Below are 19,917 nucleotides of genomic sequence, written 5' to 3'. Positions count from 1 at the left end.
ATTCATAATAAGTACTAGATCGTCTAGATCCATGTCCATCTAAAGTGCTACGCAGCGTAGCCTACGCTCTTTTCATTTACCTGGAAAAAGAAAATAACGCATTTAATGTTTTCTTGACGTCTAATTTATAGAATATACTTAAGCATTTGATTCGGAAATTAATGAACACTTAAATAAATGACAACGTTTAAGTTATAGTTACGAAGGATATATGTATAGGACAGCAGTAAACATTTAATAAAAGCATTATAACAAGTAAAACAAGTAAAATTGCATTTTTGCATAAATACATCTTCCTCATTAGTATGACTAAAATAGAAGACGTATAATCATACTGAACGCATTTGAAATATCTAAAACATCAAAACACATGTACTTACATTTTTTATTATACATAAAATTATTTTTTTTTATTTGTTTACGTGCAAAAGTTATTTAAATACTTTTACGGCAATCTCTAGTTTTCCTTAAAATAAAAAATTATTGATATTCTTCCATGAGGTGAGATAAGGAAAATCCACTATTCATTCTTGTAAAAGATTTTACATTTTTTTATTAATCTGTTCCTGTTTTCTTACCGTACGAGCACGAAATTTTGCAAAGAAGGAAAAAAGTTGTACTATCAAAATTGGTACAAATTATTATATGCGTAGCAGGACATCAATATACTTTTTAAAAGGACAAGTAATGCTGAAAAGAAAGTAAGGTTTTTCCATATTTTTTATCAATATATTTTGTGAATACTCATATAGAAAGCAATTGGCCACTTGATTCATTGGATTTTTAATGTAAAAATTACAGCAAATAAATTGGTGATACATGATGTCGTTTTTATTTTATTTGTTCGTAAATTATTTTATCCAACACCATACATCTGAATTTTCTGATTTCATTTTTACAGGGGGTGAACACTTCGATACACTTTTTTTTGTATTTTTATTTTTTATGCTTCAGTCCGGTGACAAAAAAATTCTCCTATATATATACACACACACGCAATAGTTCTGAGCAATGATTTAATAAACGTGTTTCTTAGTTCTCATTTGACAATGTACAATATTAATAAGTTTGTGAAAATTACAATGATCAAAGTTAAGAAAATTAAAAAAAAACAATGATTTTTTACATCATGACGATTTACAATAGTAATTTGAAAATTCACTCGTTAGCATGATAAAACTTGAGATTAAAAAAAAAAAATAAAATAATAATCTAACAGAGCGACGAAGCGCGATTATTGCACCGATATCCAGGCAATCGATTGACCAACAATCACCGGCTGAAGGTTACTGAATGTAACTCTTTTAATTTTTTTTCCACTTCTTCAATATATATATATATATTTTTAAATTATACTTATATCTTTTTTTTTTTTTTTTTTTTTTTTTTTAATTATTTGATACTTTAGTCAAACTGAGGATGTACGCAAAAATGAAGTAGGAAAAAAAAAAATTTCTCACTCGTGACTGGTAAACTTATTCATTTTTCCGTCATCTAATTTTTATCTTTTCATTCAAGATTTAAAGGTGTCACTAGTTCTTGCTATTTTATGTTTTATTTTCAATACGAACGTGATGTTTGATCGTTGCTGTTGGCTCTAACGGTATCGATATTTAAAAGGCTGCATTTTATTTTTCACTTATTTTATTTTTTTTTTTGTATCTGTGCATGAAAGAAATGGTGCAGCGAGGAGATATGCAGGTCGAGTTTTTGATTGATATTTTTTGCTATTAAACAATAAATATCATCCATATTCAACGAAAAAAGAACAGACTTAAAAACATGAAGGCTTTATGACGATGTCCATCGTCATAGGTGATATATTCCAAAGCATCTTCTCTCATCAGTTAAGTCACTTTCAAACTACTTATCACTTAATAACATTCTTTGGAACTACAGGCAAAATTTGTTTATCAGAAAGTTTATAATTGATCTTCGGTTGAACATTTGTATGAATAAATGTCTTGAGTAATGCATTTAAGTAATATTATCATGTAATAATTATTCATCATAAGTGTAAAAGTTGATACACAGAGCTTCCTTTTAATCACTGACAAAAAGACTTATAAAACGTGGCACATACACAATACTAGACAAAAACTCGGACAATACAAATCAGACTAAATTTTCATATGTTTCACCCCTATGTCATAATATACTTTGAGCCCTGTTTATACTGATATTTCCTACTTTTATATTTCTTCTCATTCTTATTAAAGTAGTTTCTTTTTTTTTTTCTGCACCAAAACTCATTCGCTGGCCCGTTATTTATTCCCTTTTTTTTCGTTATTTTTCATAATGTAAATAATATGATAATAATTATAATAATAGTTTAATTCAATTATCTACGATATTGTTGAGACTTCCTGCTCGCAAAAATAGTCGAGCGCCGCTCATAGCTCTATAATTTAAAATTATTACTTTTACTATTTTTTTTGTTTGTCCCTTTTTTTTTCACTGCTTCAAAGCTTGGCTGTGCGTCCTTCAACAAACGCGTATACAGTATTTTTAATTTTTTTTATCGCTGGAGGGCACTGACAAGCTCACAGGATGTTCATTGATATTGTTATTATTTTCGTTTTGACAGAGGCAACATAATTGATGAAACCAAAACCTTCGGCTCAGCTAGATTATGAGATAGTGAAAATCTATAACAAATCATAGATTTTTCAGAACAATCTCCCTCCCGGGACTTCTCCCTCCACTTCCTTTTGTTCTTCTTTTTAATTATCTCCCTTGTCTTCCTCATCATCATCTTCGTCTTCAGACGACTGCTGCTCGAGCCAAGTTAACCAGGCATTTACCTAAAAGCAAAAAACAATGGGTAGTTAATAAAAGCGTGCTTGCCAAATCCACCAAGATCATCGTCGACGATGACGAGACTAGGGACTCATTTGGCTTAATTACCTGGAACAAGGCATCACCCTTTCCTGGGTAAGCGTCGTTGACGTCTTCCTTCCAGCGCATGAAAGCATCTTCATCAATAATTGAAAGATCATAAAGTGCTATGAACCAACGCAGCAGCATTCCCTTGGGGAAATTTAGCGACAGGCAGAAAACTTGCAATGAATGCACGGCAGTGACCTGTGACTCGACGGTTGGTAGAAGCGTTTGCAGCATACGCTGGTACTTGCGCAGCAACCCCGACTCCTTGTCTTGCAGAGATTTGTCAGGGATGACCGATGGATTGGTGCCAGGTTGAAACGTCGTTTCCTGCCAATAGAAACGCGAAAATGAAAAATCACATTTGCAACTGGAGTATGATGACGATGGCAAAGGGGGGGGGGGATCATACCTGAGTGATGTATTTGATAAGAACGGTCATGAGGGCGTTGATAAAGCCAGGGTCAGAGTGGTGCGAGGGGTCGAGTTTTTCTTTGATCCACTTGTAGAGGCTGTTGGGCGCCGGATCGATCTCGAGTTGTCGCCACATGTCACCCTGGATTCTCAGTAGCGGATACAGGAAGGTGAGATCGCGATCTTCAAGAATCTCGCCGAGACGTTCCTTGGTCTTCTCGGCCTCTGGAAGCTGACTTATGAGGTTAACCTTGCTCTCGTTGAAGATCTGCGTGAGCACGGCCTTGCCTTGGCTCTTGTGCAGCTGCTGTAGCGTGAGCAAAAAGAGCGGATAGTGTTGGCCGTTCTCGGTGACAGAGGCTAGGTCTGGGAGCTGCAGCATGCTGTCGAAAATAGCGCGCGCGGTCAGTTGGGCGACGTGCGAGGCTATGCACGGCACCGCGCTCTCCTTGTCAGCCATAGAGTTGACAAGTTCCTTCCAGCCATCGTGAAACTGCTGGCTAGTGAGGACGCTCTCCTTGCGCAGTTGGCTGATCAAATCAGCGGCTAGACCACGCTCGGAGTCATTGCGCTCGAGGCTGTTGGAATAAATGGTGTATACAGCATAGCGCAAGAAGCGCTCGGCGATCTTGAGCTCCTTGAAGGCCGTGACGGCCTCTTCAACGTTGCCACGCGAGGCAAAGTCATCCATCATAGCGTTGACCTTCTTCATGACCTCCTCCTTGGTTGGGCCCTTGTCTTTGCGTTCGCGTTTTTCGCGCTTGTCGAGCGGTCCCTGCTTGATCAACATTACAGCTGGTGTCTCCTTGGTAGGCATTAGAGGCGGGCTCGGCTTACGCAAGGCCGCAGTGCGCATCATTGTGGGGTTTGGAATGCGCCCGGGGAACAGGTCCAGACTGCCATTGTAGATTGGCAGGTTGGGACTGATGTTGGGCTGCTTGAAGGTCATGGAGTTGGCCGCTGGCCTAAGCGAAATTTCTTCCGGTGGGCCGATAAGCATCTTATTCTTGTTGAAGCGCACGGGTTCTTTGTTGCCATCTATAGTGGGAAAAATAAAAAAATTAGAGAAATTTACGAATTAAATGGAAGACAGAGATGTATACGTGCATCGCATAAAGATAGAGCCCGGTACACTTACTATTGTTGTAATTTAGAGGCGTGTTGTGCTGCTGTTGTTGCTGCTGATTATGCTTGCCTTGATAGTTATGATTCTGGTGGCGATTTTGATTTTGATAAAAGGGTGAAGAAGAGGCATTGTTTTGGTTGCGTTGATTGTGCCGATTTGAGCCTGGCCCGTGGCCGTAGGGGCCAGATGCCGGCGAGCCGGACCCGAAGCCATTCGAGCCGGAAAAAGGCGATCCCCCGAGTCCGCCCATCGGGAAGCCCGGTGAGCTGAGTGGGATGATGCCGAGACCGTCGACCGGGTCGAGCCCGACGCGACCCATGCGCCGAAATAGATCGGCGCCGAGACCAGCGCGTCCACCGAGCTCGGTATCGCGACCACTGGGCCTGCCAAAGTAACCACCTTGCTGTCCAGGTCCGGATTGAAATCCGACCGAACCGAGGCCCCGATGGTGCTCGTCGCCGTCGCTGCGCAACTGATTGATGGGCATGGGGCCCTCGGTGCTCGTGGCTTTGCGCGGCACCCAGCCGTCCTTGCGCAGCTCGATTACATCGCGCAACATGAAGCGAATGCGCAGCGGCAGCTCGCTGCTCTTGGCGAGGACGTTCATGCGCTTGAAGTACTGCTCCATGAGCTGAGCGCCCTTTTCAGTGTCGAGGATGCGGCCGCAGGTGCGCATGATCTGGCACAGGCACTCAATGTCCTCGGCGGGGTCCCCCCTGGATCCGCTACGCCTCTTATCCAAAAGCTGCTGGATGCACTTGTGCAGGATCGGGTTCGATACGATTTCCAACTTGCCGAGTTCGCCGATAAACTTGATGTTGCCGAGCATCTTGCGTTTGGCCGTGTGCCGGCGCTCCTCGTCCTCCGGGCTAAGCTCCAGTTGATTCTCGAAGGCCTCGTTCGCCTTTGAGCGGTTCTCGAACTCGATGCGGCACTTGTTGAGCAGCATACGTGTGAAAGAGCTGTCGATGACACGCCTGCCGCCCTGCTCGATAGCCGACTGGTCGCCAATACCGCCTCCTCCGCGGCTGCGTAGATTGCTACTGCCATCATGATGCTTTTGCGAGTTCTCAAAGTTTGCAGCTTCCTCGGACAGCCTTTTGCACAGCTGTGCGTACATAGAACTGTACTTCGGTTCATCGAGAGCTTTTTCAAAGATCTGCAAATAAAACACAAAAAATCAATTTTCATTTTTTTTTTTTATTTTTTTTTTTAAATTATTAATAAATAACCTAAGGACTAATCCGTCTTACCAGGAATATAACACCCTTGAGAATTACATCGGAATTGAGCTCAAGGTTGAGCAAGTCGTTGCTCAGCTTTGTGAACTTTTCCGGTGTGAGCTTGTTAAGAATGCCTCGCACCTTGCGGAAGATGACATCATTTCTGCTTTCTGGGGTGAGCGCATCGCGTCTAATAGTTGAAGGAGGGATCCAGCGTTGCTCAGTGGATAGGGAGCGATTATCGTCCCTGGAAGGCATCGAATCTTTTAGTTTCGTGGGGGGTAACAAGCAGTCTTATCGTCGACTCGTGAATAATGTATTTTGTTGGCTTGGGTTCTGATGCTTGGTTGTTTTGTTTTTAATGTCTTTTTTTTTTTTTTTTTTTTTTTTAAAGTATATAATGGAGGAGGGGAAAAAAAGGGAGAACGGCTAGTGAAGTATTGCTTGGAGCCAAGCTAACAGAGTGGGCCCTGACCTTCCTCCCGAGACACGAGAAGCACCCCCCGGTCCTGTGGGGTTGTCCGTTGTTGCGCCTGTTTTGGCCCCCAGAACGACAAATCACGGCACGCAGATCTTTGGGTGGGAAAATCTGTAATCAATACACAAAAAAGAAACAATTGGATTAATTTATCATCTCCTCAATTAACAACGATAACACCATTATTATATTTCAAATGTAATAAAAGGCTGTAACATACACGCTTTGTTAAATAACGCACGAATTATTAGAATACTACAGCAGAAACAAACGAGCGAGTATACGTACTCGATTGCATATTAGAAGAGAAAAGATCATAGTTTGGTATACCTGTGAAAACAGAAGCGGAATGTAAAATTAAAATGAAAAGTGCGAAGGAAGAAAATCTGCGCGTACACGAGCTTGAGAGAGAATAAACAGCGCCACGAGGAGGAGGAGGAGGAAAGAGTCGAGAGGGAAGGTATGTAAGAGGAATATATATATATACACACACGAGAGGGAGATGGGGAGGAAAGAAAGGGCCGCGAAGATGGAAATTCTCTTTTCGACGACGTGCGGGATGTGGGGCGCGGCTCTCATGGTCAGACGGTCAATGAACCCCGAGCGTGCGCTCTGCTGCTCCTCTCCTCGCGTTCGACCTCGCCTGCAGCTCCGGCTCTTTCTTTCTCCCTCTCGTACATGTGTACATATATATAACATACGTATACGCGCCCCTTTTCGCTCCTGCTGCCACTTATACCTCCTCCTCTTTCTTCTCCTACATGCGCGTGTGTGTTTGTAAGTAGGTATATCATGCACGCCAAACTAGACGTATGTATACGCGAATCACCAACACGCTCAGAGAACATCCCGTCGTCAATTCACCCTCCCCTATCATATATACACACGTATCCTGTCCTATCCCAACACGTCGGTGTAACGTGTGATGATGTGGTGTAAGAGTTTTGCGTCGTCTCGTCTGTCGTCCGGGCAAATTTTTTTTTTCTCATCGCTGGTTCTATGGTGAATTTTTCTTTGGATTTCGACAAAGTTTAATCGCTACGTTGGAGAATCAAGAATAAGCCTTTCAGTGGAAAAAAAAAAAAAAAAGATTACTGATCAACAGACAGTTTGCAGACACTTTTCAACTTGAGTCTTTTATTTTTTCTTCAAAAAGTCAGAGCTTTCGGGTATAGCTGACGCTCGTGTTGAATAAAAAAAAAAAAAAAAAAAAAAAAAAGTTAATACTCACACAAGCACAACGTACAGTTTCGTAGAAACGCGCCGACGTCTCGCGAGACAGACAAAGTGAGGTATATCAGCTGTTGGCTCGATGACCTTGCGACTTTTTCTTTTATTTCTTTTTCCTTTTTTTTTTTTTTTTTATTTGCAACAAAGGCACAGAAACTCGTGGCTGTAATATAATGTACGAGAAAGACAAAGGGGATATCGTGCTTTTTCACGATTTTCACAATCTTTTCGCACACCATTACGTATTGCGTACTTACATTCCTTGCGACAATTATTTTGACGTACCGACGCGCTGAGATTTTGAGATTAGAGTTACATATATATACCCACAAGTACACGATACTTTTACGAGCAGAGTCATTACAATTTCTTGGAGTATGGTCTATTAATCCTTCATTGGTAATAACAATTATTTTATCTCTGAGGCTGTACAGGAATTTCATAAAAATTGCATACTGTATCGTATACCCATTTGCCCTCCCAACGGACGACTGATCGAGTGTGGAAAAAACCCATAGATGTATATATATATATATATATATATCACACGTGGTGAGTAATACTTTAAAAACTTCGGCGTTCGCGTCTGTTCTTTTGTCGGACATCCTTGACTCGAAAGCATCTCAGACGCCATCAGTCGCGCGAGAGTCAATGTATCCTTAAATTATACTTGCACGTTCACGCAAATGTTATACGTATACTATGTTACATACGCGTACATGTACGCGCACAGAGACGGTTTACTTGCACGATGAAATCCACGGGATATCAAGATTTCAACTCAAGTCGAGAACGAAGGCCCGATAACACCTTTTCAGAGATTTAATGTGGTATACGTGAAAAGATTAAACCAAAAATATACGCTTTTGTTCTTTGGTGTATAAGGTTTTGTACAACGTGGGGATGGTAAGTGGGATTTTCCCGTCAAGTTTCCTCGTTCGAGTTCACCAAATCGGATGAATTTCACTTTCTTCCCGATATCATTTTCAATTCAACACGTTTCAGTGAAGGAGTGCCTTATAAATTTGGGAAAGCAAAAAGTACAAAGAGTACCCCAAGAGCACACGTTTTGTTCATATATTTATAGGAATTTACAACCTTGATGAGTCATCGTAGAATCACTTGGGAAACGTAACGGTATTTTTTGTGGTTGGTGTTTCACGTACGCTCTAAAATTAATTCTTTCTTCGAATTATTAAAATATTTTGATTTTCCATGGACTTTTTTTTTAATTATTATTGCAAAGAAAATTTGATCAATCGCAAACAATATTATCAAGCGTAATTTTCGTAACTCATGTTTACGATGATGTATTTGTTTTGTTTTGGATACACTTGAGAACAATGAAAATTTTATCAATGATATAGTTAACAACAAACATCGAATGAATTAACCCCAATGAAACACGTGGATGGTAATAATTATTTTAGAATTTAAACAAATGCACACTTCTCGATTGATGTAGGTATGCTCGTGACAAAGTGTGACGTCGCATTGGGAGCTCCGAGAGCGAAACGATATGTTACATTATGCGCGTGGCAGTCAGGATCAAGACAAAGAAAAAGCTTGCTGGTGGTGCAAAGCAATGGCTCGTCTTTTGTAGCTTGACAGCCAAGTAGTTGCCACTGTTGTTACTTTCAAGTCACAACGATTTGTTGGGTGTACTAATGGGACACCACACGAAGATTGTCAGGAATAATGAGACAACGATGGTTTTTTTTTAATTTTATTTTAAACAAGAAAAAATTTAATGACTTATCGTTAGTACCCTACGTGTAATTAAAATATGTTTACCTACTTCTTGTAGGAAATAAAAGTCTAAAAATGTATCTTTTCGACTATGTCACTTGAACTTGAATCGTATTCTACTTTGCTCTGTTGATACAATGTATGTACCTATAGGATTTTTCACGAAGTATAAAATGATATAAATCTTGAGTTTTTTTTTGGTAACGGCTTGGCTAGTCATTCAAGTTTAATGATTTTTTTTTTGCAGTTCACTTTCTAATAAACTAAAGTCAGAAATCCACTTTAATATACAGCTGATGAGCTTAAATAGGCAACATTCACCACTTGATTTACATAATCCGACTCTCGTTGTGCCCTACTGTTATCATAATTAAACTTTGCCCCAATAAAACTGTATATCTTGAAGCGGTGTCAATGTGTTAAAAATTACCAATGAATCGAATTAAAACGAAAAAAGTCCCGTTATATAACTCATGGACTATTAATTTTTAGTATTTTCTTGTTTTTTTTTTTTCCCTTGACTAATACGTAAAATAAATTTTTGTTCAAATACTGTGAACGATTAGATTCATATTAACGTCGATAGCAAGGAAGTTTGAGATAACAATCGTTACTTAAACCAAATTCTCGGTACAGTTATGGAATTCCGAGAAGGCAAAGAGCGTAGATAATTAATGATAGAAAACTTAGAGGAGATAATGTCGACGACTCTTACGAAAAACAACGGAACTCAGAAATTCCAATGTTATTTTAAATGGGAAAATCTGAGTTTCGTTGTTTTTCGTAAGAGCCGTCGATGTGATGTTGAAAGAAATTTCGAAAACATGTAGAGATCCGCTAACAATGAAGAAATTATTTGGCGTAATAACCGAGCGATAAGAGAGTCCGAGAAGCCAATTAAGTCAAAGGCAGCGCAATCACGGGTTTTCAAATATTTTCGACTGGACCGTGGGCTAACGGTGTGCAAATGAGCTCACTCAGCTCAAGATACTTACTTATTAATTGCCCACATCAGCAATAAAACTTGCAAATCACCACACATACAAGTGTCTACAGGTTGTATATTTCTGTGGCAATGTACATGTATACAATACTACACGTTCACGTGTAATAAAAAAAAAGTGTAAGTTGTACGCAGGTGCATGAACTTCAGAGTAAGAGAAAAGCTAAGTGCTCTCTTCGTATATACCATATACTCAACTGCAAAGTCCATGGTTTGTATATGTATATACTTTAGATTAAACGCAACCAAGCGCTACGACAATATTCTGTACAATATACTTGCGTTGCCTACACGTTGAACCTCCCTCCCCCTGCGTATATAGTACAACGACTCCTCTATATTTCTTTCTCTTCTTCTTGGAGCACACCACTGCTGCCAACCACACCACGAGAAGCTTCGTATGTTTGCTTATAGGCTTTTTTTGGAGTTCACATCACAATTTTGCTCCTATAAGTATACACATGATGACAACTAAGAAAAATGTTGTTTTTTTTTACATGTTCCATAGATTTTTATTTTTCATTTATTGAGACTCAAATTTTTTACCTTTCGAAGAGATAGCTGAACATATTGTTTTGCGTTTCCTCGACACTGTGTATAATACTGTGAATTATTTCAATCGCATAAGCTGAAGAGATCCACCGGCGAGGAGGTTGTAAAGTTGAATGATTCCCAAAGTGTGCAGTGACACGAAAGTGAAGATGAAAACAGAGAGAGAGAGAGAGAGAGAGAGAGAAAGTACATAATATATACGCATCGAGATGAGACAGAGGGAGGTGGTGGCGTGTGGAATGCCAGAAGGGGAGTACGTTGGCAGCGATCACTAGCCAGAGGTTGTTGCTACCCCGTGCCCTAACACCGCAGACCATCCATGTCTCTCTGAGCCTTCCAAAACTCATTGGAAGCCTTGCAACAATCATGTAAAAAGACCTCGTTGATTTGTCACCCGTTTATGTTTGCGCAAGTTTTTACTCACTTTTATTTGCGATATCCCATTACCGAAGGTTTCCTTCTCTTTGGATTTTATGAATAAGGAAATAAGGAAAATGAGCACAAACAGTGGGTATTGTGTCATGTTTGCGTTTTAACGAGATGGGAGGAAGAAAAAAAATTCAATTGGCTCTTTCCGCTCCGTGGATCGAAGTGAAGAAACTTTACTGCTGATGGGCACGGCATTAACAGGTTTCTTCTTCTTTGCACGTATAGATCATCAGAGAGTGAGAAATTTCGCCCACGCTCTTTGGCTTCAAAGTCCATGAATGAAAGCCACTACCTACACAGCGTAGGTACACACCGAGAGAGTGAGTCCGTGCACCGGCACGACGGTCAGCCAATACGAGTCGCATGTAAATGTCCTTGAAATATATACACTCTCGTGCAACCGTTGACGAAGACAACGGCGATGACGATGACGCGCCGTATACGCACCCACGACAATTTTTTGTTTTTTCATTTGTTCGTCTCATTGCTCCATGCTGATGACGATTTTATCAACGAGTGGTCCTGCTTTGTATACGCGATTGCGCTCTCGCTCTCGTTTTGTACTTGAAAAAAACAGTTATTTTTTTTTTTCAACAAGACTCGCACGTCGAGTTAACGATTAATAAGTAGAATCGTTAAGATGGAGCTACGAGTCCAGATCGATTGTGGAACACCACACTGTTTGAATGACTTTGACTGATGACGAGGGTTTAGACACTCAACTAATAGGACTCATCCTCAATCACACGATTAGGCTTAGGGAGCATAATTATGCTGCTCAATTTGTGACAAGGGCAATAATTTCAACAACTAACGGTAGAATTTGTTTGACATGCAGTTATCAAGCTGAAGATTGTCCAAAAAAATTGTAAGATAAAAATCAAACTCGTTTAATTTCTGTTGGTCTCTCTCGAAAACCTTTCTTACGCGTTGGGTGAGGTACCAACGCAACATGAGAAATTAAATTGTGATATACGTGCGTAGCCTTTTACTACCACATAGATACCTAACTTGTGGTAAGTAGAACAGAATAAGAAAAACTGACGAAACATACCTCCCACTGAATTTTTGTTTGAAGAGAAAGTTTTTTTTTCTCCTTTTTTTCAAACCTTCATGGTTACTTTGCCGGTTAAATTAATACAGCCGTGAGTAATTCAGAATATTTGTCGGGAAAAACATCGTGATCGTGTGAAATTGGGCACACTGTCGGGATTTCAGTGCAAACAGCTTTAATGATAAAAAAAATTGGTCGTCTTCAATATCACAGAGAAAAAAAAAGAAACGATACATTGATATATGTAACCATGCATGCATAATTAAAAAGCCTCGAATTAAAGTTTTCTAATGCTTCGAGTTTTTATCATGACAGTGATTAAAACAACAACAATAATTAAACAAAACATACAGACATGCACAAGAACCAGTTATCGCCATGGAATCTATGTACACGGGCTACGACAACGCGAATCTACGTTTTGCAGACGTTAAAAGGGAACATCATAACAATAATTAATTATACAGGTACAGGTAAATTCATAAGGATGGATGGTAATTTATTACGTTTAGTTTTCGTTAATGCAAGTCTAATGGGCGAATAAATTTGGTGTCCCCGTGTCAAGATTATAGATGGGACGAGAGCGAAGAGAGGACGAAGAGCCCTGACGATGGGAGTTGAGAGCGCTTGCACGGCAAGAGCAACAGCACCATGACTATCGCTAGGTCCCTACTGCATTCAAGGTGCCCAATGCTTATTCCATAGGATAGACAATACATTATGGGTTGAGACAATGATACTGTTAAATACCATTTTATTTCGTTCCCATAAATATCTTGTACACCCATAGAAATGGCAAGGCCACAGTGAAAGAGTGTAGAGATTGTGTATCCACACACACACACACACACACACACACACACACAGACAGACAGATGTATACGAGGACGAGCACGCTCACAAGTACACAAGAGGAGTAATGAAACGTTCAAAAGTGGCAAGGGTCTGCCGGAAGTGGGGTATACAGGCAATAATTCGGAGTCCGACGAGTCCCGACGAAGGAAGCATGGCTCGGATATCGGCTGCGTGGAAGGCATAACCCGAGAAACGGTACCTAGCAGCAGAACACAGACGTGTGTAGATACACACAAAGAATAAAGCGGCCTACATGACGCACCAAGTCGACACGTCACCGATGAGCTTCACTGCCCGAAGCACCTAGAGACTATCAGTAGCGTCTTCACCAGTGTTGCCGCCATGTAAATACCACCACGTTCTCTTAGCTCGCCTGTTAAAAGCACATTCTTCACAATCCGGGCCTACCTGTGTCTATTGCACTTGTACGAGCTACTGTACCAGCAGCAGAGCTCGCTCAGCTGTACTCCCGCACTCTGGACGCGCGAGGGCCGCGCCTCTCTCGGATAAATTTTCTTTTTCCCTCGATTCTATTCCCGTGTAATAATATCTCGTCTGCACTCGCACACTACAGGGGAAGGGTGGGAGAGAGAGCAAAAGGGAGCGCGAGAGAGAGTCGTCGACTCGGAGCTCGGAGCCCGGAGGGCTCAGCTGGGGGAGTCGTCGCGACGCGAGGGGACGATGCGTATCCTTACAGCCGTCGATGGTCAGCGGACGAACAAGAGAGGCAGCACTTACTTACTTGGGACCGACGAGGACGATGATTCTTGTGTGTTGCGAGGAAGGCTCTTCGGACTCCCGTTACTGTTTCTCTCTTTTTCTCTCTCGGGAGTTCTCCGCGCGGAGGTAAGGCGCGCGCGCACACACTGCTGCCTGCCTGATGAACTAGCTCGGCTAGGCCGAGAGACGATATTATGAGAGAATGAGAGAGTATATAGGAGAGAGAGACTCTCCCTCCCCCTCAAGACTCCAAAACGAAAAGTCCGACCCCCCCGCCCCCATCGAAACTGGCCTATGGCACACCGCGAGAGCTTCTGCTTGGCTCGATCCGATCAGTGCTGCCACAACACGAGCTAACGGTGATGTGTATTCCCTAGCTATATTTCCCCCTTTTGCTATGGGGAAAGAGAGAACCCCATGCATATCGTTGAATTATCATCCAAGAACCCAATGCAAGGCTTTATTTTTTTTAGTGTTAATTCACAGTCCTTAATCAAAGTTACAACAAGGTTTTAATAAATTATTTTTATTTCTCTAGAGAGCTGGGTGTTTTAACCTTATCGCAAGGTGTTTATCCATACACATGTATGCGCGCACGTCTCACTTGTTTACTACTTGATTTGTACATGCTTTTGCACATAGGTACGATATTGCAAACAAATCCACGCAGCAATATTCAATAAGTCATACTCTCGCATAGTTGATTGCAGTTATATTTTTAACCTGATACGTATAAGGAGTAAGTGATAAATTTAGTAATGATGTTCTCAAAAATTATATATATCAATTGACAATTGGCAAAAAACGAAGTCTATCAAAGGGGAAACAAATCCCAAAAAAAGATTACAAGATTAGCATAGCTCTCATTGTGTATGAAAAGTAATGTTTGTAAAAATAGCTGACAGAACTTTATATGAATAGTATATAAGTAGATATCGATTTCATTTAAGGCATTTCGTCAAAGCATAGATTATTAAGCTCATTATTGACTGACTCATACTGCAGGATCATTCAACAGATATGAAAAGCTGCGCCATCAGTGTACAAATATTTTTTGATCAATTGTAAGTCTCGAATATCTGCTAACATTCTGACTGTATAATGTTGATGAAAATAAATACTCACATAATCATAGGTGGTACTGTAGATATTATAATGATCTAGATTTAATTATCTCGGACCACCTAGCAGGACTGATCGAGTTTATTTATTGTGAAAAATGTGGTGTAGGTAAAAGAAAAGCAAGACAAAGGGTGTTTTGGATATCTTTGTAATGAGCCCAGAATTTTAACTGCATTAAATTGAAGCAAATTTGTTATGCCTGATATACGTACGTATGTTAGACAGCAAATTGTGACAAAATGCAAAAAAAAAGGTTAGAAATGAGCAAATTGAACAAAAACTTGTTCTTACATGTACGTGGTTGACAGTGTCCGCAATCCTTGTAGGCGACGGGGGCGTCGGCTGTGTCTCGCGTCCTCGATGCTTCACACACAATGCAAACACGGAGCTCGCCGAGCAAGGGCGAGATTGTGGCTCGCGCGAGAGACTACGCGCGGGTCACGTCGACGTCGTCTCCCTTTGGTTTTTGTGTGTCGGTCGCTGCTTCAGATTGAAAAGGACACGGGCCTTCACCAAGAAAATAATAAATAAATAAAATGCCTACGTCTGCGCGTCCGAATGTCCGACACGCTACTGCTCAAGCACCAGCAAGATTTTTTTTGCACGACAGGAGCGCTCCTAGCGTCATCAACTTTTATCACAAAGATGACACAGGGTCTATTGTTCCGAAAGAGAACTAAGTTCTTGAACCAAACTATACTTTTACTTTTTTTTTTTTTTTTTTTTTTTTGTCAAGCAAACAATATGTGTTAATTTTTTAAACTAACTCATTTAACGTACTCATTATCTAACGAGTTGAGCGCTTTTCTCAATGTTTTTTAACCACCATTAAAACTTGTCAAAGTTCTTGTAACTTTTCCTTTCTTGTCCTTGTAATCTTTTTAATGATTTAAATATTTCTCCTAATAAGTAGTATTTTTCTCGGCGTATTTTTTTGTTGTTGATTAACTTGAAAGGCACTTGAAAATGACAATTTTGAAATACCTAACTCGTAAATACGTGAGAGGAGAGGTTAAGGTGATTGGAAAATTTTGACTGTTTCAAAATTTGTGCGTTTTTCGATCGCCCGAAAAAAAAAAAAAAAAAACAAAAAAAAAACAATAATAAAGTTGATAAAAAAAATTGAACCGAAAATTTGAAAACAGGCGCAGTTTCGAACGCAAAATGGACGATGATGAACGAGCGGTCTATTTAAAAATCGGATCTTTTATTTGAAGAATACAATAGCTGAACAAGTATGGCCTACGAAAAACAATTAAACCAACTTTGTACAAAATTTTTCCATGTATTCGCTCAGAAACGTGGTGAAAATTTCTGATGAAGAAAAGCAAATGGTAAAACGTACTGTGCCTCTCCCCATCGAAATTGTGTTGGCAGTCTTGGCAGGAGTATTGTCAATGCATACATGCAGAATTGCAGATGTAGACGATGTGTGCAAAAGTGTGTGATTGTTGCACATATTTTGGAGCAATTGGAGCAACTTGCTGCACGAGAGTCGCGACTGTCGCGACGACCCGAGAGAGTCTCGAAGATAATAAGTATATAATACATGTGTGCGGTGGTTAGTGGTATGGATATCCACCAGCTGAGTGAATTGAGCCAGCTGATGAGAGAGCAAGAGCAAGGCAGAAGACAGGGAGAGAGTGCAGAAGGCTAAGGGTGGCTGATGCACCAACCGAGAAAGAAAGAGTGCATGTGCATGAGGGCCAGAGTAGGTATATCCATCGAGATCGAGGAGGACAAGGTGTAGAACTGTCTAGAGCTCAAGCCTGTGGAAATCAAAAGCCAAAAAATCACTATTGCTGGGCTGCAAAGTGCAATATTTAGGTACCTACATACTTACCCCGCAAAATCTATACGTGCCTCGACGTGCATCATCAGCTCCGAATTTTATTCACAGTATAGCAGTCCAGTCCACTCGAGAATAAAGGATCGCTCAATACTTACTGTCAAAAGAGCCATTATTTCCATTCCTCACCAGAGAACCAATGCGATTTTGGCAACTTAGTAACACATAAACAGGACCATTTAATCCAGTAAATTGATCGGTCTGAGTTAGGCTCGGCTCATGTTCAACCAATATTTACAACCAATCTCCTTCTTGTAAAGATTTATCAACTCATAAGAGGTTTGTTGGATTTAAAAAAAATTTTTTAAACATTTTTTTTATCAATTGATTTTTGTTTTAATGCCAAAGGCCCAACAAATGTATTAGTGCATTTTTCAAACATATTTATCCTTTTGTTTAAAGTGAGAATTGGTTTTTTTGTAGATAATGGCTCACAGCTCTCAAACTTATGGATCCACGGATCATAGAACAGATGTACCTGACGTGGGTTTCAGTCCCACAGAGCTTTATAGTCTCAGTGAAAACATAATATCAAAGTTACAAAACCTCAATGCAAGTTACAGAATCCTTGAACGTGCCTATAAACAAATTGGAACCAATAAAGATAGTCAAATTTTGAGGGATAAGGTGTAAGTTGACAAGATGCTTAATTGGTGTCAGAGTCAGTTTTATAATTTTGTATATTTTATTTATCATTATTTGTTAAAGGCATGTAACTCAGATGAGTACAAACGAAGTCGTTTCCCAAACACTCAAGGATATTGCAAGGCTGACATTTTTAATGAGGCGAGGAGATAAAGAGCAAAAATTGCAAATTGAGAAACTTACCAGTGAATTCAAGCATGCACTACAAAAGTATTCGGAAATGCAGAGGGTAAGTCGATATTTTTATTCACTATCCTTTTTCATTTACTTTTTTTATACATACCAAAAAGTATTTTTGACTTGTGTACTTTTCCAGTTCATTGCTGATAAAATGAAAAAGCACATACTCGTTACAAGTCACATAGAAACTCATGATGATGAAGAAGATGAGAAACAAAGTTTACTCCAAGTTCAAGAAGATGCAAGACAAAGAGCTGAACAAAGGTTGGTTTAGAGGAAAAAACATAAAGCTTCTCAATAAGAATTATTTTCTATTTATCCAACACGCAATGCAATTAATTTCTACCTTGAAAAGAACATTGAAGTTATTTTTTAATTACCCAACTTAATTTCTTACTAAAACCTTATTAAAAACTAATAGCTCTCATAATTCGAATTAGATAATATAAATGGCTTATCATTTTTTTACTTTAGAGCATTGGAATTTGATCATGGCTTAATTTTGGAGCAAGAAGAAAGAATTAAGAGAATTGAAGGTGATATTTTAGATGTTAATCAAATAATGAGGGAACTTGGAGCTGTTGTGCACCAGCAAGCAGATTCAATTAGTAAGTAATGTTTAAGTTTTCCGGAACTTGGCTACATACTTGGCAAAGTAATTCAAAAAAATCTAATAAAAAATTAATTAATAATGCAGATACCATTGAAAACAACATCGAAAGCGCATATGGTCAAGTTGCTTGTGGGGCGGAAGAACTAATAAAGGCTAGTAATCACCAAAATAAAATTCGTAAAAGTTTTTGTTTTATTTTTAGTATAGCTATATTTTTCGTCACTATTTTAATAGTGGTCATATTATCGAATAAATCGAGTTAACACTCTTAATGCTCCCAGACAAGAGAAAATATCAAACTTGGTTGTCTCATTGTAATACAATGACTTGTGCTCAACAAAAATTTTAAAGTAAATGATAAAAATTCAAAGTTATTCAAGAAATAACATACAAGGTGCTTATTGATTTTATGTTAGTGGATTAGATCCATCAGTAGGCTTTTATAAGTGAAAATACATAGTTTTAATAGATAACTTTTTCACTGTAGCTTAAACAGAAAAACTACAAAAATCATAATGTAAAATCATATTCACGAAATTCGATGTATTCTTTAACGAAATAATTTATAGTTATTTAAATTGAGATTGAACCTATTACTTTAATCACGCTTCAATCTGTATTTCGCATACATCATTCATATTTGTTAAAATCTAAAGTTTATTTAAATTTGTATTTTTTATAAATTTTTTTGATTATTGAAAAATTTTTTATAATAAATTAGATGTTGTCCAAAGTTGAAGTTCAAAGGTTTTAAAAGTAGTTAAGAATTGTAATTTTTAGCTTTACTTGTATCAAGTATGTATCACAATAATATACATACTGCGGGCATCTATGCCTGCGTGCTCTTTATACTGTGTTGCTTTCGTGAACGCGAGAAATTGCATTTCTTGGCCACGTCAGATTTGGCTATAAATCTAAAAAAATTTGTAATTTATTAAACCATACCTGAAAAAACTTGAATACAACAGCAACAATTCACAACTCGTCGACGTAATAGCCGTATGTATGTGAGCACTCACCTCCATTTTTCGGTCATGGCAACTGTGGCTACTCGAAGTTTTATTAGTAAACTTTTTAATAATGACAGTGCATGCACGAATTAATGAGGATTCTCAAAAAAGTTTACTTACATTGAGAAAAAAATAATTTCAACGTATTTCCAAAGCATAACGAGTTTAGAATTGATCACTTACAACGTAATACCAAGTTAACGGTGGGGACGTTGTACTGCTGCTAATACAGATGTAATAACTAACTTTCACTAATTACATTCTCAGTTAACATGAACACATATTTTTTAATGAAGAAAAAAAAATTGTCTGTAAATTTAAAACAGTATTTATACAAAGTAAGAGCTTAGTTGTTTTTTACAATAAAAAATGTTTTATAAAATGGCCAGGAGCTATTTCATATTAATTATATGTATAACTTTAACATATTATGTATTATTATAATTTGACAAAAATATTACAAATAGAAACAGTGTATTTTATAGTAATATCTTTGTTTAGATTTTTAATTAAAAGCCATAAATAAGGTCAAGATAGTTAAATAATGACATGTTATGAAGGAAAAATTCAATTTTATTTTTTAGTGCATTGGTTTTAACATCATAAAAATAAAAACAATTTATGCATGAGACAGCCATTTTTTTCAAGTTAAATCAAGTTATTTAAATGTTTAATTAAAAGCATTCCAGATTTTATTAAATCTTCTATATAAACTCTATCATAACAAATGTACTTGTATGAAAACAAAAAAAAAACAAAAAAAAAAAAACGAAACGAAAAAC

General features: G+C 38.7%; 2 protein-coding genes across 6 annotated transcripts; one reads left to right on the top strand and one right to left on the bottom strand.

The window, feature by feature from the left end:
* Nucleotides 1-805: 805 nt before the first annotated feature.
* Nucleotides 806-15,408, bottom strand: NAT1 (N-acetyltransferase 1). Of its 4 annotated transcripts, none has more exons than XM_014353237.2 (6): nucleotides 15,130-15,408; nucleotides 5,677-6,235; nucleotides 4,436-5,582; nucleotides 3,296-4,335; nucleotides 2,908-3,213; nucleotides 806-2,804 (listed from the first exon to the last, which is right to left on the bottom strand). In XM_014353237.2, exons 2-6 carry the CDS (start codon nucleotides 5,902-5,904, stop codon nucleotides 2,724-2,726), a joined length of 2,802 nt encoding a protein of 933 aa, XP_014208723.2. In that variant the 5' UTR covers nucleotides 5,905-6,235; nucleotides 15,130-15,408; the 3' UTR covers nucleotides 806-2,723. The 4 variants fall into 4 exon arrangements, with proteins under 4 accessions (XP_014208723.2, XP_014208724.2, XP_023246158.2 ...); XM_014353238.2 differs by lacking the exon at nucleotides 15,130-15,408 and adding an exon at nucleotides 13,735-13,905; XM_023390390.2 differs by lacking the exon at nucleotides 15,130-15,408 and adding an exon at nucleotides 13,739-13,905.
* Nucleotides 15,409-16,326: 918 nt separating this feature from the next.
* Syx13 (syntaxin 13) lies at nucleotides 16,327-19,909 on the top strand. Of its 2 annotated transcripts, XM_089596509.1 has the most exons (7): nucleotides 16,327-16,665; nucleotides 16,739-16,966; nucleotides 17,111-17,316; nucleotides 17,396-17,561; nucleotides 17,649-17,776; nucleotides 17,987-18,120; nucleotides 18,210-19,909. In XM_089596509.1, exons 3-7 carry the CDS (start codon nucleotides 17,114-17,116, stop codon nucleotides 18,386-18,388), a joined length of 810 nt encoding a protein of 269 aa, XP_089452635.1. In that variant the 5' UTR covers nucleotides 16,327-16,665; nucleotides 16,739-16,966; nucleotides 17,111-17,113; the 3' UTR covers nucleotides 18,389-19,909. The 2 variants fall into 2 exon arrangements, with proteins under 2 accessions (XP_089452635.1, XP_014208651.2); XM_014353165.3 differs by having other exon boundaries at nucleotides 16,327-16,966.
* Nucleotides 19,910-19,917: the final 8 nt, after the last annotated feature.

This window comes from Copidosoma floridanum, unplaced genomic scaffold, assembly GCF_036245765.1.
Source record: "Copidosoma floridanum isolate Cflo_tuat_1 unplaced genomic scaffold, Cflo_Japanese_pri ptg000030l, whole genome shotgun sequence".
Classification (NCBI taxonomy): domain Eukaryota; kingdom Metazoa; phylum Arthropoda; class Insecta; order Hymenoptera; family Encyrtidae; genus Copidosoma; species Copidosoma floridanum.
This window is presented reverse-complemented; position numbering and strand designations above follow the sequence as displayed.

What these genes read in the sequence shown, in the direction of transcription:
- NAT1 (XM_014353237.2), bottom strand. Translation starts at nt 5,904, where the DNA reads ATGCCTTCCAGGGACGATAATCGCTCCCTATCCACTGAGCAACGCTGG. An exon ending in GCCTCTAAATTACAACAATA is followed by an intron (nt 4,336 to 4,435) that starts GTAAGTGTACCG and finishes TTCCCACTATAG; the next exon opens with ATGGCAACAAAGAACCCGTG. An exon ending in TTATCAAATACATCACTCAG is followed by an intron (nt 3,214 to 3,295) that starts GTATGATCCCCC and finishes TTCTATTGGCAG; the next exon opens with GAAACGACGTTTCAACCTGG.
- Syx13 (XM_089596509.1), top strand. Translation starts at nt 17,114, where the DNA reads ATGGCTCACAGCTCTCAAACTTATGGATCCACGGATCATAGAACAGAT. An exon ending in AGTATTCGGAAATGCAGAGG is followed by an intron (nt 17,562 to 17,648) that starts GTAAGTCGATAT and finishes GTACTTTTCCAG; the next exon opens with TTCATTGCTGATAAAATGAA. An exon ending in CCAGCAAGCAGATTCAATTA is followed by an intron (nt 18,121 to 18,209) that starts GTAAGTAATGTT and finishes TTAATAATGCAG; the next exon opens with ATACCATTGAAAACAACATC.